Genomic DNA, 11770 nt, shown 5'->3' on the forward strand with positions numbered 1-11770 from the left:
ATATAAATAACTTCATGCCGGTGTGCACGTACAACTCCACTGTAACTTGTGCGAGTAGGGATGAGCCATGCTGAGGAAAATTTAGTTAGCGAGGCAACGAATTATGTTATTTTTAAATGCACAGGGGAATGGTCTCCCCCACATTCGTGTAAAGACCACTATGCACTGCTTCCAAACAAACAGGTTGTTCATAATGACCCACGTGGAGAGGAAAATTAAAAAGAAAAAAAAAAGAAAAAGTAAAAATTAATATTCCTATTAGGGTGTGATAGGAATCCCCCTTCTGTTGTCCCACCCAGTGTAAAATACCCATCGTATTTGCTCAGTTTAGTGAACGGAGTGAGGTCACAATTTCGTGGCGGGGGATGCACACACTCCTGCCCGTTTCCACTTTGGAAAAATTATCGCATGGGTGCCTCCTTCATGGATGCTTTCCTAATGGAGACTTTCCTCGTGGATGTTTTCCCCCTTGATGTCTCCCCCTTTTTTGTCATTTATACGTGCATACCCACTTCGCAGATAGGAGCGCGCTATGAACTCTTTTGACCGAAAACCGCTTCCGGTGGTTCCCCTTTTTTTCCTTTTTCTCCTTCGCAACGTTGTATAAGGTTTCACATTGGGGGGGCGAAAATAACTCGGGTACCAACGTAAACAATATATATGCTTACTAATCCGTTATGAGCACCCGTATGACTCAGATGGGCCGACGTCACACGTTAATTCACATGGTATGCCTTCTGCGAGTGCTGTAAAAAGATGCACAGTTCCTTTTTGTTTTTTTTTTCTATTTTTTTGGAGGATCGCCGAAATTGTCAGTGCCATTTTATTAACCCTCTTGTGAAAAAAAAAATAAAAAATATGACTCCTTCATATTTTATTTCTTAGAAAAAGCTTGTTGGCTCGATAAATGGCCCACTATCACCTCTCCTGTTGAGGCGATTTTGTGCTAATTTTTTCTTTCAATTTGGTTTTTGTGTATCAGTTCTCTACGTGTTCCTTCTTTACTCTTTTTCCTTGCCTCGCCGTGGCCCTAGGGGGCGCCAAGATCGGCACAGCATCCAACGTTATATGCATGATGTTGGGCGACGTGGGAATACGCTCATGGTGCCCACTACTCCCCCTTCGGCCCGCGTGTTATGGCGAAGTGGATCAACTGACCCATGAGCCATTGTGAAGGAAGCAAATCGAGCAATTTAAGGAAATAATTTCGAATATGTTTATGTTGGATGCACGATAATGGAGCCTTTTTAAGAATTTTTTCTTGTGTGTGGAGTTTTTTAGTGAGCAACCCTTCATGCCCAACCTTTCCTGTGGCCTCTCTCCCCTGTGAGTTAGGCTTTATCTTTTTTTTTTTCATTATTCGTAAGAGAGAAAAAAAAAAAAAAAGAGTCGCGAATATTTCTACAATAGTGAGTTATGAAAAAAAAAAAATTGCTAAACGCAGTAGTCGACATATATAGTATGGTCATGCATATATATGTACACATACGTGGCGTACTAACGTGAACATATGCAGTGAGGCCCCCACACGTACGTTACCTTGTGCGGGGGTTACAAACATACCAGCCCGTGAGCTGTTCGCAGGGGAGCTGCTACATGCGCGCAGATATATAATACATATGCCTGTACATATGCACATAGAGGCACACGCGAAAAGTACACTGCAACGCTGCCGTCTTGCAACATAGCAGTAGTGATAAAAAAGAGTTGTCCCTTCGCATGCACACGCTGGCTGCAAAAAGAATTCCCCCTCGTGCTGGGGCATGCGTACGCCTTTTGCATACGTATGCGTCGGGGTAAAAACAGGTGCATATGCGTGTGAGTGGGTACATGTGTGGATGAGTTTTCGTGTGTATGATTACGCGCCGCAGCCCCGGCAGGTGGCTTTTACTCCTTTTTTGTCTTCCTGTATTCCTCTATCTCCTTGGAGTACCTGACTTTGTCCAGCTGAGCCTTCTTTTCGTACGGAGTCTTCTGCGCCGCGCTTAACTTCCCCCAGGCCTCTCCAACCAACTTGCCGACTTGCGCAACATCTTTGGCGAGCTCTGGTCTCTCTTTGATTAATTCGAGTCGCTTGTCCTTGACATAGAACATGTATGCTGACAGGGCTCTCTTTGGAGCTAAGGGGTCCTTCTTCTTTCGTCTGTTCTGCTTTTTTAAAACTTTCTTTGGTGATTTGGCTGCCATTTTGTTACTCTGCGTTGGGGGGAACAAAAGAGGAGCACCAGATGAACAGATGCCATAAGAAAAGGAAGAAGCAAAAAAAAAAAAAAACAACCGTGAGAAAAAATATTTGGTCACTTTTGCCTGAAAGTGCAGGTAAAAAAAAAGGAGGGCAATAAACAGACACAGCAGCTAGCACATTACGCTATACGATGAAGTGAAAGAAGTTGCAACGGGTGGGAAGTAGAGTGAAGTGTGAAAAAACAGACGCGTCAGTTATGCTTCGTAAAGGAGACACAGTGTGAAGCGGAAAAGAAAAACAAAAAAACGATCAGGATTATTGTGTTTGTGTCTGTGTGTGTGGGAAAATGTTTCTTTGTCCCCCAGCCCAGTGCAACGCTCACTGGCGTAGACAACGGCTAGCTGAAACGTAGGAACGGCAAGGTGAGAAAAAAAAAGAAGAAGGAGAAGCCACGTAACACCGTAACAACATAATAGTGGGACAAAAATGCTAACATAACGTGGCGCAAACGAGGGGGCATTTTTCAGAGCAACTGCGGCTTGGTCGTAAAAATGAAGCAATATCATCATGAGGTGGCCATTTCGACAAACCAGGTGGAGGCAACGGTTACACGTGTCTACATAATGCTGCGTGTTCCGTTGCGGGTGTTAACTCGTACACACGGGGAGGAGTAAGAATGGCAGGAAGACATATCCATGTGGCAGGCAAATGCAACGCAGCAGGGTGTCCCTCGAACGAACGCAAGAAAAGAACACGGGAAAAAAAAAAGAACACGGTTTGGCTGAGGGCAGTGCTAAATGGAAAACGCGAGATGAAAGGAAAGGGGACAGGCGTATTTAGATGGGGAATTCATATGTACACAATAATTGTCCACATATGGGTGACAACGAAGAGGAGGCATATCAGGATGGAAGGGGTGTGGAGGGTACTCTTTACGCATAAGCAGCTAGGGCTACGTATATAGGTGACGCCCATGAAGTAGGCGACGGAGCAGCTGGGCGACTTTTTTCGTATGGAAAGAATGAACAGAGGTTATGTAGGAAGGAGGCTGGCATATTTGGGAAAGCATGAGGGAAGCATAAATGAAAGTGCGTAACGTTAGCGAAGTGACTCACATACAGGCATGTCGTTCTTTTGTCGTTCTTTTACCATCTTCTTCTTCGTTACAGTTCCTTATTCCTGCGTTTGTTTTTTTCCCGTTTGGAAGTCCCAAGTGAAGATTAAAAATGTGGATGTTGTATGGAAAATGGAAAAAAAAGGTGGAATAAAAAAAGGGAAAAAGAGGGGGGAAAAAAGGGAAAATAAAGAGGGGAAAATAAGGGAGAAAAAAAAGGGGGAACAAAATGACAGGGATGGCAAAGAAAATTTCCTTTTAATATTCACACGAGGGGTCATTTAACTGTAGTATGTAATTTAATTTTTAAAAAAGTTCGAAATGATCGAGGCGGGAAGAAGTGTATGCATGTACAAGTATATGACCATATATATCTGTACGGATTGGGAAAAAAAAAAAAACACCCAGGGGAGGTGAGGCAGGCCAATTAAGCTTTAACTTTAACTTTAGCTTTAACTCCAACCCGCTTCAACTGCAACGCAACCCAGTTGGAACTGATTTTAACGACGGGAGGAAGAAATTCAACGGGGGCAGCTTCGTGAGGACGGCTGACATGCACAGACGCGGCAGATATGCGCCCGCTGTTTGGGGCCATCCCGCTTTGCCGTGACCGTGTGCTGGTTGAAGCCACGCGTCGAAAGGGTCGTGGGCGCCTGCCTACAAGTGCGTATTTCTGCCGTCATGTACGTATTTATCCCTACAAGTGCGTATTTATGCCTACATGTGCCTGTTTATACCTGCAGATGTACCTACCAAGGTTGCGCTTTTTTCCCCTTTTGTGTGCAAGCAAATTTTCCCAAGCGCCTCGCGTAAGTACATGACTGATGCCATCTACAGGGGTGCCCCGACGCACAGGTATTTATTGTATGCCCCTTCGGTTTGCATAAAGTACGTACGTAACCAAAACTTTTGGCTCTTCCTAAATTATGCCATTTATTCTTTTTCGCCTTCTGGACCGACGGTGTGCCAAACGCTTGTGCAGTTAGCAACCATTTGTCACACTTCTCCAGTTGTTCATTTTTGTTCCCATTTTTTTTTTTTAAAAACACCGCTGGCCAGTCCTCCCGTTCGGTAGGTAGGTAGCTCACTTTTGGTGCTGCACTAACGGATAGAGAAAAGCAATTACGCTAACTCCTACTCATGGGAAATGAAGCTGGAAAATGATTGGAGACATCAGAAGGTACAAATGTACAAGTGCGTACATGCAGCGAAGAGTAACAACCATCCCCCCTGCGTGGTCACTGCAGCGGGGGGGGATCCCAACAGAGGTATCATATAAATAGGAACATATATATATATAAAATATATATGTATATTCCCATTATGTAACGCTAAAGGGTGATTTTATCCGCCGACGCCCCCATGTGATTAACGGACGGTATGCACCTCGGATGATTTCCCAATCTTACTTCCACCTATTCTTCCTCAGACGTATGCATTTTTGTCAACATACGTCCCCCGGACGGACGTGCTGCAACCAATTGGATTAACGAGGCACACAAATGGGTAACTCAACAGAGTACCCACAAATGAGAGTTAAAAGAAAAAGAAAAAAAAAATTACCTCAAAGAAAACCTGTTGGCATTACTGACATGCTCTTCCATGTAGGGAGCCATTTTAATTTTTTTACCATCACGTGGGGACAACTCCGTCCACTAGAGAGGCACAAAAAAAGGAAAAAAAAAAGGGGGCATCATCCATCTTGGTATAAAAAAAGAATAGATATATTATATTCTTCCCCTCCATGGTGAACAAGCCTCATGGGAGTGTTTAACTTCCCGGGATGGAATATAATTTCTTTCCCATTTTGGCTGCCAGGGGGGAAGTTGTTCCTTTTCCGTTGGGTGGAAGCCAAGTTGGAGAAACAGTAAAACTGGGAAAAGTGCTGAAATTGCGAAAAGGGCGAAAGCTTCGAAACATGCGAAAGCCGCGCCGGTGAGATTCACGCGCGGATGTACTTGTATCGCACAAGTGCGCTTATTCGTCCGTTCCACCTTCACGGGGCGGGAAGGAGGAAGCGAAACCCCTGAATATTCTGACTCTGCCTCGCTGGATGATGCAAAATGACACCTGTTTTTTTTCTCTGCACATAAGGGAGGTTCTACTTTCGTTGGGGAAGATGGACGAGCGGGAGTGACACCAAATCTCTGGTTTTGGAGAACCCAAAAAAAAAAAAAATGAAAAAAAAAAACATCTGTTTGTAATATTATCGTAGCAACAGAGAGAGGGGAAAAAAATAACTGCGTCTCTGTTTTTTTTTCCATTTCTGCTGCCGTTTTTATTTCCCCTTTTATTTTGCTTTGCTTTTTTTTTCTTTTTTTTTTTTTTCTCCATCCTTGTGCCCCGCGCCAACCATGTTTAATTCCTTTTTTAAGAGGAAAGCGACTGAACTGGAAGCGCCAAATGGGGGAAATGAAAACACAGAGGGAGAAAATCCGAAGGGAATAAATCACCATGGTGATGGCAAAGAGGGTTATGCGAGGAAGGATGATGGACCCTCTGATGGCGATAGGGAAAGAAAACAACAAGATAGAAGAGAACATAACGACGAGGGGGAATGCATCCGCGAGGAACCAAATGATGTTTCTCCTAAGAAGAGGCAGGATGGAAAAATGGACCTACAATCCAGTTATGCACATCGCAGTAGTGACGCTAACTCTCCTGACCCACGCGGCGCGAACATGGAGAAAGTGAACGACGACCAGCCTAATGCCCTCGTTGGCAGTATCAGCGATATTATGAGTGCAGAGGGGAGCTCCAGCTCGTGCGCCAAGTCGGAAAGGAGCCGAGACGGGCACAGCCGAAAGCGCAGGAGGAGAGGCAGAAGCGGGGGAAAAAGCAGGAGCAGAAGCAACAGCAGCGGGAGAAGCCGAAATCGAAGCCGAAATCGAAGCCGAAGCAGGAGTCGACACAGGAGGAGGCGCAGAAGCCGAGACAGACACAGGCATCGGCACAGACATCGGCACAGGAGCGGGGGCAAGGGCAGCGACCGAAGCAGCGACGAGGACAGGGAGAAAGATCGAGATAGCGGTAGACATAGGCATAGACACAAGCACAGACATAGGGACCGACACAGAGATCGAGACAGAGATCGAGACAGAGATCGCGATCGAGAGCGACACCGGGATCGCAATCTCGACAGGCACAGACACAGGCACTGGAGCCGAAGTCGCAGTAGGCACAGGCGCAGGGATAGGGACGGCAGTGCGAAGAGGCTCTCCATCGGCAGGCACGACAGAAGCAGCATATGCAGTGCGCCAAACTCTCAAAATCAGGACAGGCCTGCCAGGAGGAACAGCTCCCCCGGAAGCGACAGCATCGATGCCAGATACAATGATGTAACAAAACGGAGTGGCAGATACACACATAATGATAATGCGTACCCTTCTGGGGAGTACAACTTAGAGCACAGAGCTAGCCATCATGGAAACGCAAACGATAAATTTGCTGGAGTACAGCAACAATTAAATGAGAATAGAAAATATAGTGACTGCTCTGATGGGGATAATGAAGAAGATTTGTCTGAAGGGGAAATGTTAAAAAAAGTTATGGGAATAAGTGAATTCAGCACGACAGATAACAAATGTCATAATGAGACCGACTTGTCTGGCATTAATCGAAGGACGAAAAGGAAGTATCGCCAATATATGAACAGACGGGGTGGCTTTAACAGACCACTGTCCCCCGCCTTTTAGTGGGCCTCCGCCATTTGCACGCTTGTACATTGTCATACCTTTACCCGTCCGTTAGCTCACTTCCGATCACGCCAATTGGGCCTATTTGGCAGAGCCGAAGGGGACTCCTTGCGCTCCCCGAGACACTCCAACGTTTATCTTATATGCTTCCTTCTTTTTTTATGTGTTCGTTTACGCACGTGTAGCGATTTGTTTCCGCGATGATTTGTCAATTTGCCATTTGGCCGATCAGCCATCTGGCCACTTAAGCACTTGCCCGCTTAGCTACTTTGCCGCCTAGCCATTTGAGTAACACCTCCATGTTTGTAACATCCTTATTGTATATAGCCGTCCTCGAGTGCACCAATTCTTTTGTACCTCCCGCGATTCACATTCGAATTCCGAGCAAAGGAAAAAGACGCAGCAGTTCCTTCAAAAGAGCATCCCTAAATGTAGATGCCATGGAAGGGTAACAAAACAAAGCGGGCACGCGGGGGGAGGTGCACAAAATTGGATCGTTGTCTCGTGAGAGCTGAAACGGCGGAAGATGGAAGCTCCAGGGTTCGTGATCTTTTCCGTCACAGTGGAGAAAAAAAATAATAAATAAAATGCCGCTTCATTACGGCAGCTTTATGGCCCATTTCTGTACAACCCCACGAAAGCAAACGTGAACAAGTCAAAAATGCTATTGTCGATGAGACAAAGGTGGGCTGCTTTACTGGTCACCCTACATCAGCTCTTCCATTCTGCGTGGGAACGTTACTGCTCCAATTGGGGAATGAGCAATCAGGTGTTGCATTTTCTTATGAACAAGTCAGGTTTTTTTTTTTTTTTTTTTTTTAAATTAGCTAGCTGAGGAAAATTCCGTTGCAAACAGGAAATGCGACGTTTATTTCCCGTGCATAATTTCCCCATTCGCAAAAATGTCAATTATGTGGAAAAGCGAATTTTCCTTTTTGCGCCCTTCCCGTTTTTTGACACAAGTGTTAGATTGGCTGAAACTTTAGTGCTTCAAAGATGTACGTCCGTTCAGCGAAGTTATGAGAGCACACGGAGGAGAATGTCCCAAGCGGGAAGAGTCTCACCCCCACCTTATGTTTACACTTCCTCCCCTTTTAACATCGTTTCATTTGGCTAACGGGAAAATTGAATTTGCTCTTTTTTATTTTTACGTACGGAGCTGGCATGCATGGGCAGAAAAGGGAGGTGAAAAATTAACTCCCATTCGTGGTGATGCTGGAGGGGCTAATGGTTTCGCAAAATGGTCACACAAACGGAAATTCTTTTCTTCTTTCGCATTTTAACAAACGTGTAAATAGTAAAGAAAAAAAAGTTTAGGATGTTTTTTTTTTCTTTCTTTCTTTTACCAAAAGGCACGAACTTTTCTACTTTTTTTTATGTTGTAGTTTCTGTTCCGTTCTTACAACATTTGTGCCCGATCACGCGGGTGTATATAGGGCAGCGTTTTTTTTTTTTTTTTTTTTTTGTTCCTTCTTTACTTGCCCCCATATGGGCCTTAATTTACGAGGGGCCTAAAAGAAAAAAAAAATCCCCAAGTTGAGCAAAACAAGCAAAGGGTCACGCAAGCAATTTTTTTACAACCCCTAAAAGCACGAACCAGAGCGAATTACAATTAAGAAAAAAACAAAAACAAAAAAGAAAAAAAAAACAAGTGTGAATCACGCCAAATTAACGAACAAGAGGAAAATATTCATCGCGGAAATTAACCAAAGAGCCACTCACCATGCAAAATCGAATCTCTCACCTTGTTGCACACCTTGAGTGGTGTAAAAATACCAAGGCATGGCGCATGGCAGCCTCGAGGTGAACCCCCCTATCTGACATTCATAAAAGGGTGGGATTACCAATTTATCCGTTGCTCGATTTTTTTAAAATTGTTTTTTCGTTTTCCTCACCATATGTATTTTACTCGTACACACCATAAGAGGAATAGTGGCATAGCGGCAATTTTGCTCCCCATTTAGCTGTGCTTCATTTTGCGGCAATTTTTTTTTTCATTTCTTGTTGCATACGAGTGAAGCTTAAAAGGTTTGATGGCCTACAAGTGACTCTCCCTTAATTTTTTTTTTTTTTTTTACACCCCCTCCCCACCGGTCTTCCACATTGTGGCATAATTTTTTTTTCCATCATCTTAGTGAGTCGTTTTTTTGTTTTCCCCGCCTCTTACGTTGGTTCCCGCCATTGGGAAGTGCACGCGTGCGTTTTCCCTACCACGGGTTCCACCACGTCCAGCGCCTCTGCTACATCCACCACTTCTTCCACTTCTGCGACTTCTACTACTTCTTCCACCTCTGCCGCTTCTTGCACCTCTAGCGCCACTACCCCCCTGATGGCGTGCACCCCCCTGCTTAGCGAAGAGGACCTTTACCGGTTCCGCACAAAGCAGTGCCTGCGGCTGGCCAAGGGGGGGTGCGAATTCGGCCTGGATCGATGTCAGTACAGTCATAGCGCAGAGTGGATCAGGAGGTGCCCGTACTACATCTCCCTGCCGTCTTACCTGAGGTACATCCCTGTGCCATGCCCCTTTTTTGTGAAAAAGGGAAAACAGACTGACCAGGATGAAGAACACCGAAACATCATTTTCAGAAACTCCCTATTCCTCACAAACAACGATGGAAGTGTGAACAATAACTTTTACAAATATATTGAGGAGAAAAATCAGAGCAAGTGTCCCTTAGGTGTTGAATGTCCACTGGCTCACAGCACAGAAGAAATCGATTACCACCCTCTGCTGTATAAAACGAAGAGATGTGAAGATTATATGCAAGCCAAATGTAATAGGTACTATTGCCCTAATTTACATGGCCTAGCGGAACAGAGAAAAGTGAAGGAGTATTTTATCGCCTTCTGCAGCAAGATAGACATCCCCCCATACCCTAACGTTACCGTAGTGAGTAAAATTCAATATGGTTCGTTTAAGGGTCAGAATCAGGGGAGGACAACTGCGAGGAAGACTACCTCAGCACAGCAAGAGGGTAACTCCTCTTCGCTGTACTTTAGCTACTCACATGAGAAAAATAATCATTCTCATAGGGGTGGAAACAGAATGACAACTTCCAACGGGAACAGAAGTGTCGACGTTAAGTATGACTCGATTAGAAACCCCTACTATGAGACGGAACTCTCCTTTCACGACTCGCCTAGCCATGCCAAAAGACGTAGCACATACTGCTATGATCACCACTTTGCTACCTGCGAGAAGAACTTAACAGGAGAGAAAAAAAAAAATTCCATTTTCTCCTACCTCAATAATTATGACTATAAGTACACCTTATATTTGCACATTTTGAAAAAGTTTGTGCACCTCTTCGATTTGGACATTTCGGACATGGACACGGGGGTGCACCTGCCGGGCCAGTCGGCAAGCCGCGTTAGCAGCCACGTCACCAACCACTTGGGGGGCCCCTTCGACAGCCACTTCTTCCGGAGCGACCCTGGAAAGAACCCCTCCAATGTGACCCTCTCCGATCATGATGCTACCCCCATTTGGAGCAGCAACCTAGGGAGCCCTCCCAAAGAGGACATCCAGCTGCACTTCCCAACCCACAACGACTACAACTCGCTGCAACAAACCACGGACAACATCTTCCTGAACAAAAAATATTGTCACATTCTGAATCATATACTTAACAGAAACCTAGAACTTACGAAAAATAAAATCAGAGAGAAGAACCACTCGGCTAAGAGTAGCTACACCGATATGGAGAACCTGCACAAGACCACCTCCAACGATAGCAACAATGTCCGCGCGTCGTTTACTCAAGATTGGGGAAGCCAGATCATGGCCCCCGAGGAGGGCGACAACGAAACCTACGAAAGCTTTCTAAATTTACTCATCCATGTACTGTGTTTGCTTTATTTCACCACCGACTCCAGGGCGCACTCATCCTTCGATCTTTACACGCACGACCTGGCCAAGCGGGTAACCAGGGCGCGCGCGTCCGCTGCAAGATGCACTACGTATACGCAGCTTTGTCTCACGTCTGCGTAGCTTTACCTCCACTCTGTGCTTTCCTTCCCTGTCAATTTCCCCTCCCTTTGTAGCTTCACTGTGAGAGTAAAAAAATGAGGGACATCAGCGTGGAGAAGTACATCGCCAGTGGCGTCAAGGAGCTCATTTAGCGCACCAGGGTGTGGTGATCAGTGGAAGGATCAGCTGAATGGGACACACAACTAGGCGATAAATATATGCCTGTAGGTGGAGGTGACCAAATGATCGTATTTTCCCCTGTTGGTAACCTTTTCCCCCCCGTTCTCGCTGTGTGTGTATCTTCTCCGATTGCGCAATTCTTTTTGTAGACCCAATCGAGCTGCACCTCTCACTCGGTGCTAAATGTGCGCAGAATTTTTTAATCCATGCATGCTAATTTTGTCTTCTTTTGTTTTTCCTTTTTTTTTTTTTCTTTTTTTTTTTGTCCGAATGCATTAGTAACCAACTTAACACTTTGCAATTTTTTAGAAATGTGATTAGCTGGAAATACTGCCTCTATGCTTTTACATTCTTTTGCCTTCCTTTTCTTTTTTTTCGGGTGGAAGGAGGAGAATCCCTCTGTGTCGGGCCACAAGACGACTCTACGGATAACACCTCGGAGAGACACGAATCCATTTGATCATTCGATCACAATTGTGTTAGCCGCAAATGCCTCTTCTGATGTGGGTGGATTCGTGCCTTCCGGTGGAACGGGTGGGCCGCAACGCTGGCAAGCTGCACCGGCCAGTTGTATCCACAGTAGGTATGCCATTACCCATGGGAAAGAAACGCTAGTGACGCATTGC

At 45.3% G+C, this 11770-nt stretch overlaps 3 protein-coding genes across 3 annotated transcripts; 2 read left to right on the forward strand and 1 right to left on the reverse strand.

The window, feature by feature from the left end:
• Positions 1–1887: 1887 nt before the first annotated feature.
• On the reverse strand, positions 1888–2187 carry C922_02582 (hypothetical protein; the record flags this gene model as incomplete). The annotated part of the gene is made up of 1 exon (XM_008818181.1): positions 1888–2187. One exon carries the CDS (start codon positions 2185–2187, stop codon positions 1888–1890), a length of 300 nt encoding a protein of 99 aa, XP_008816403.1.
• A 3466-nt stretch (positions 2188–5653) lies between these two features.
• On the forward strand, positions 5654–6994 carry C922_02583 (hypothetical protein; the record flags this gene model as incomplete). Its single annotated transcript, XM_008818182.1, has 1 exon — positions 5654–6994. One exon carries the CDS (start codon positions 5654–5656, stop codon positions 6992–6994), a length of 1341 nt encoding a protein of 446 aa, XP_008816404.1.
• Positions 6995–9323: 2329 nt separating this feature from the next.
• On the forward strand, positions 9324–11116 carry C922_02584 (hypothetical protein; the record flags this gene model as incomplete). The annotated part of the gene is made up of 2 exons (XM_008818183.1): positions 9324–10916; positions 11039–11116. 2 exons carry the CDS (start codon positions 9324–9326, stop codon positions 11114–11116), a joined length of 1671 nt encoding a protein of 556 aa, XP_008816405.1.
• Positions 11117–11770: the final 654 nt, after the last annotated feature.

Source organism: Plasmodium inui (assembly GCF_000524495.1).
Source record: "Plasmodium inui San Antonio 1 unplaced genomic scaffold supercont1.9, whole genome shotgun sequence".
Taxonomy (NCBI): Eukaryota; Apicomplexa; class Aconoidasida; order Haemosporida; family Plasmodiidae; genus Plasmodium; species Plasmodium inui.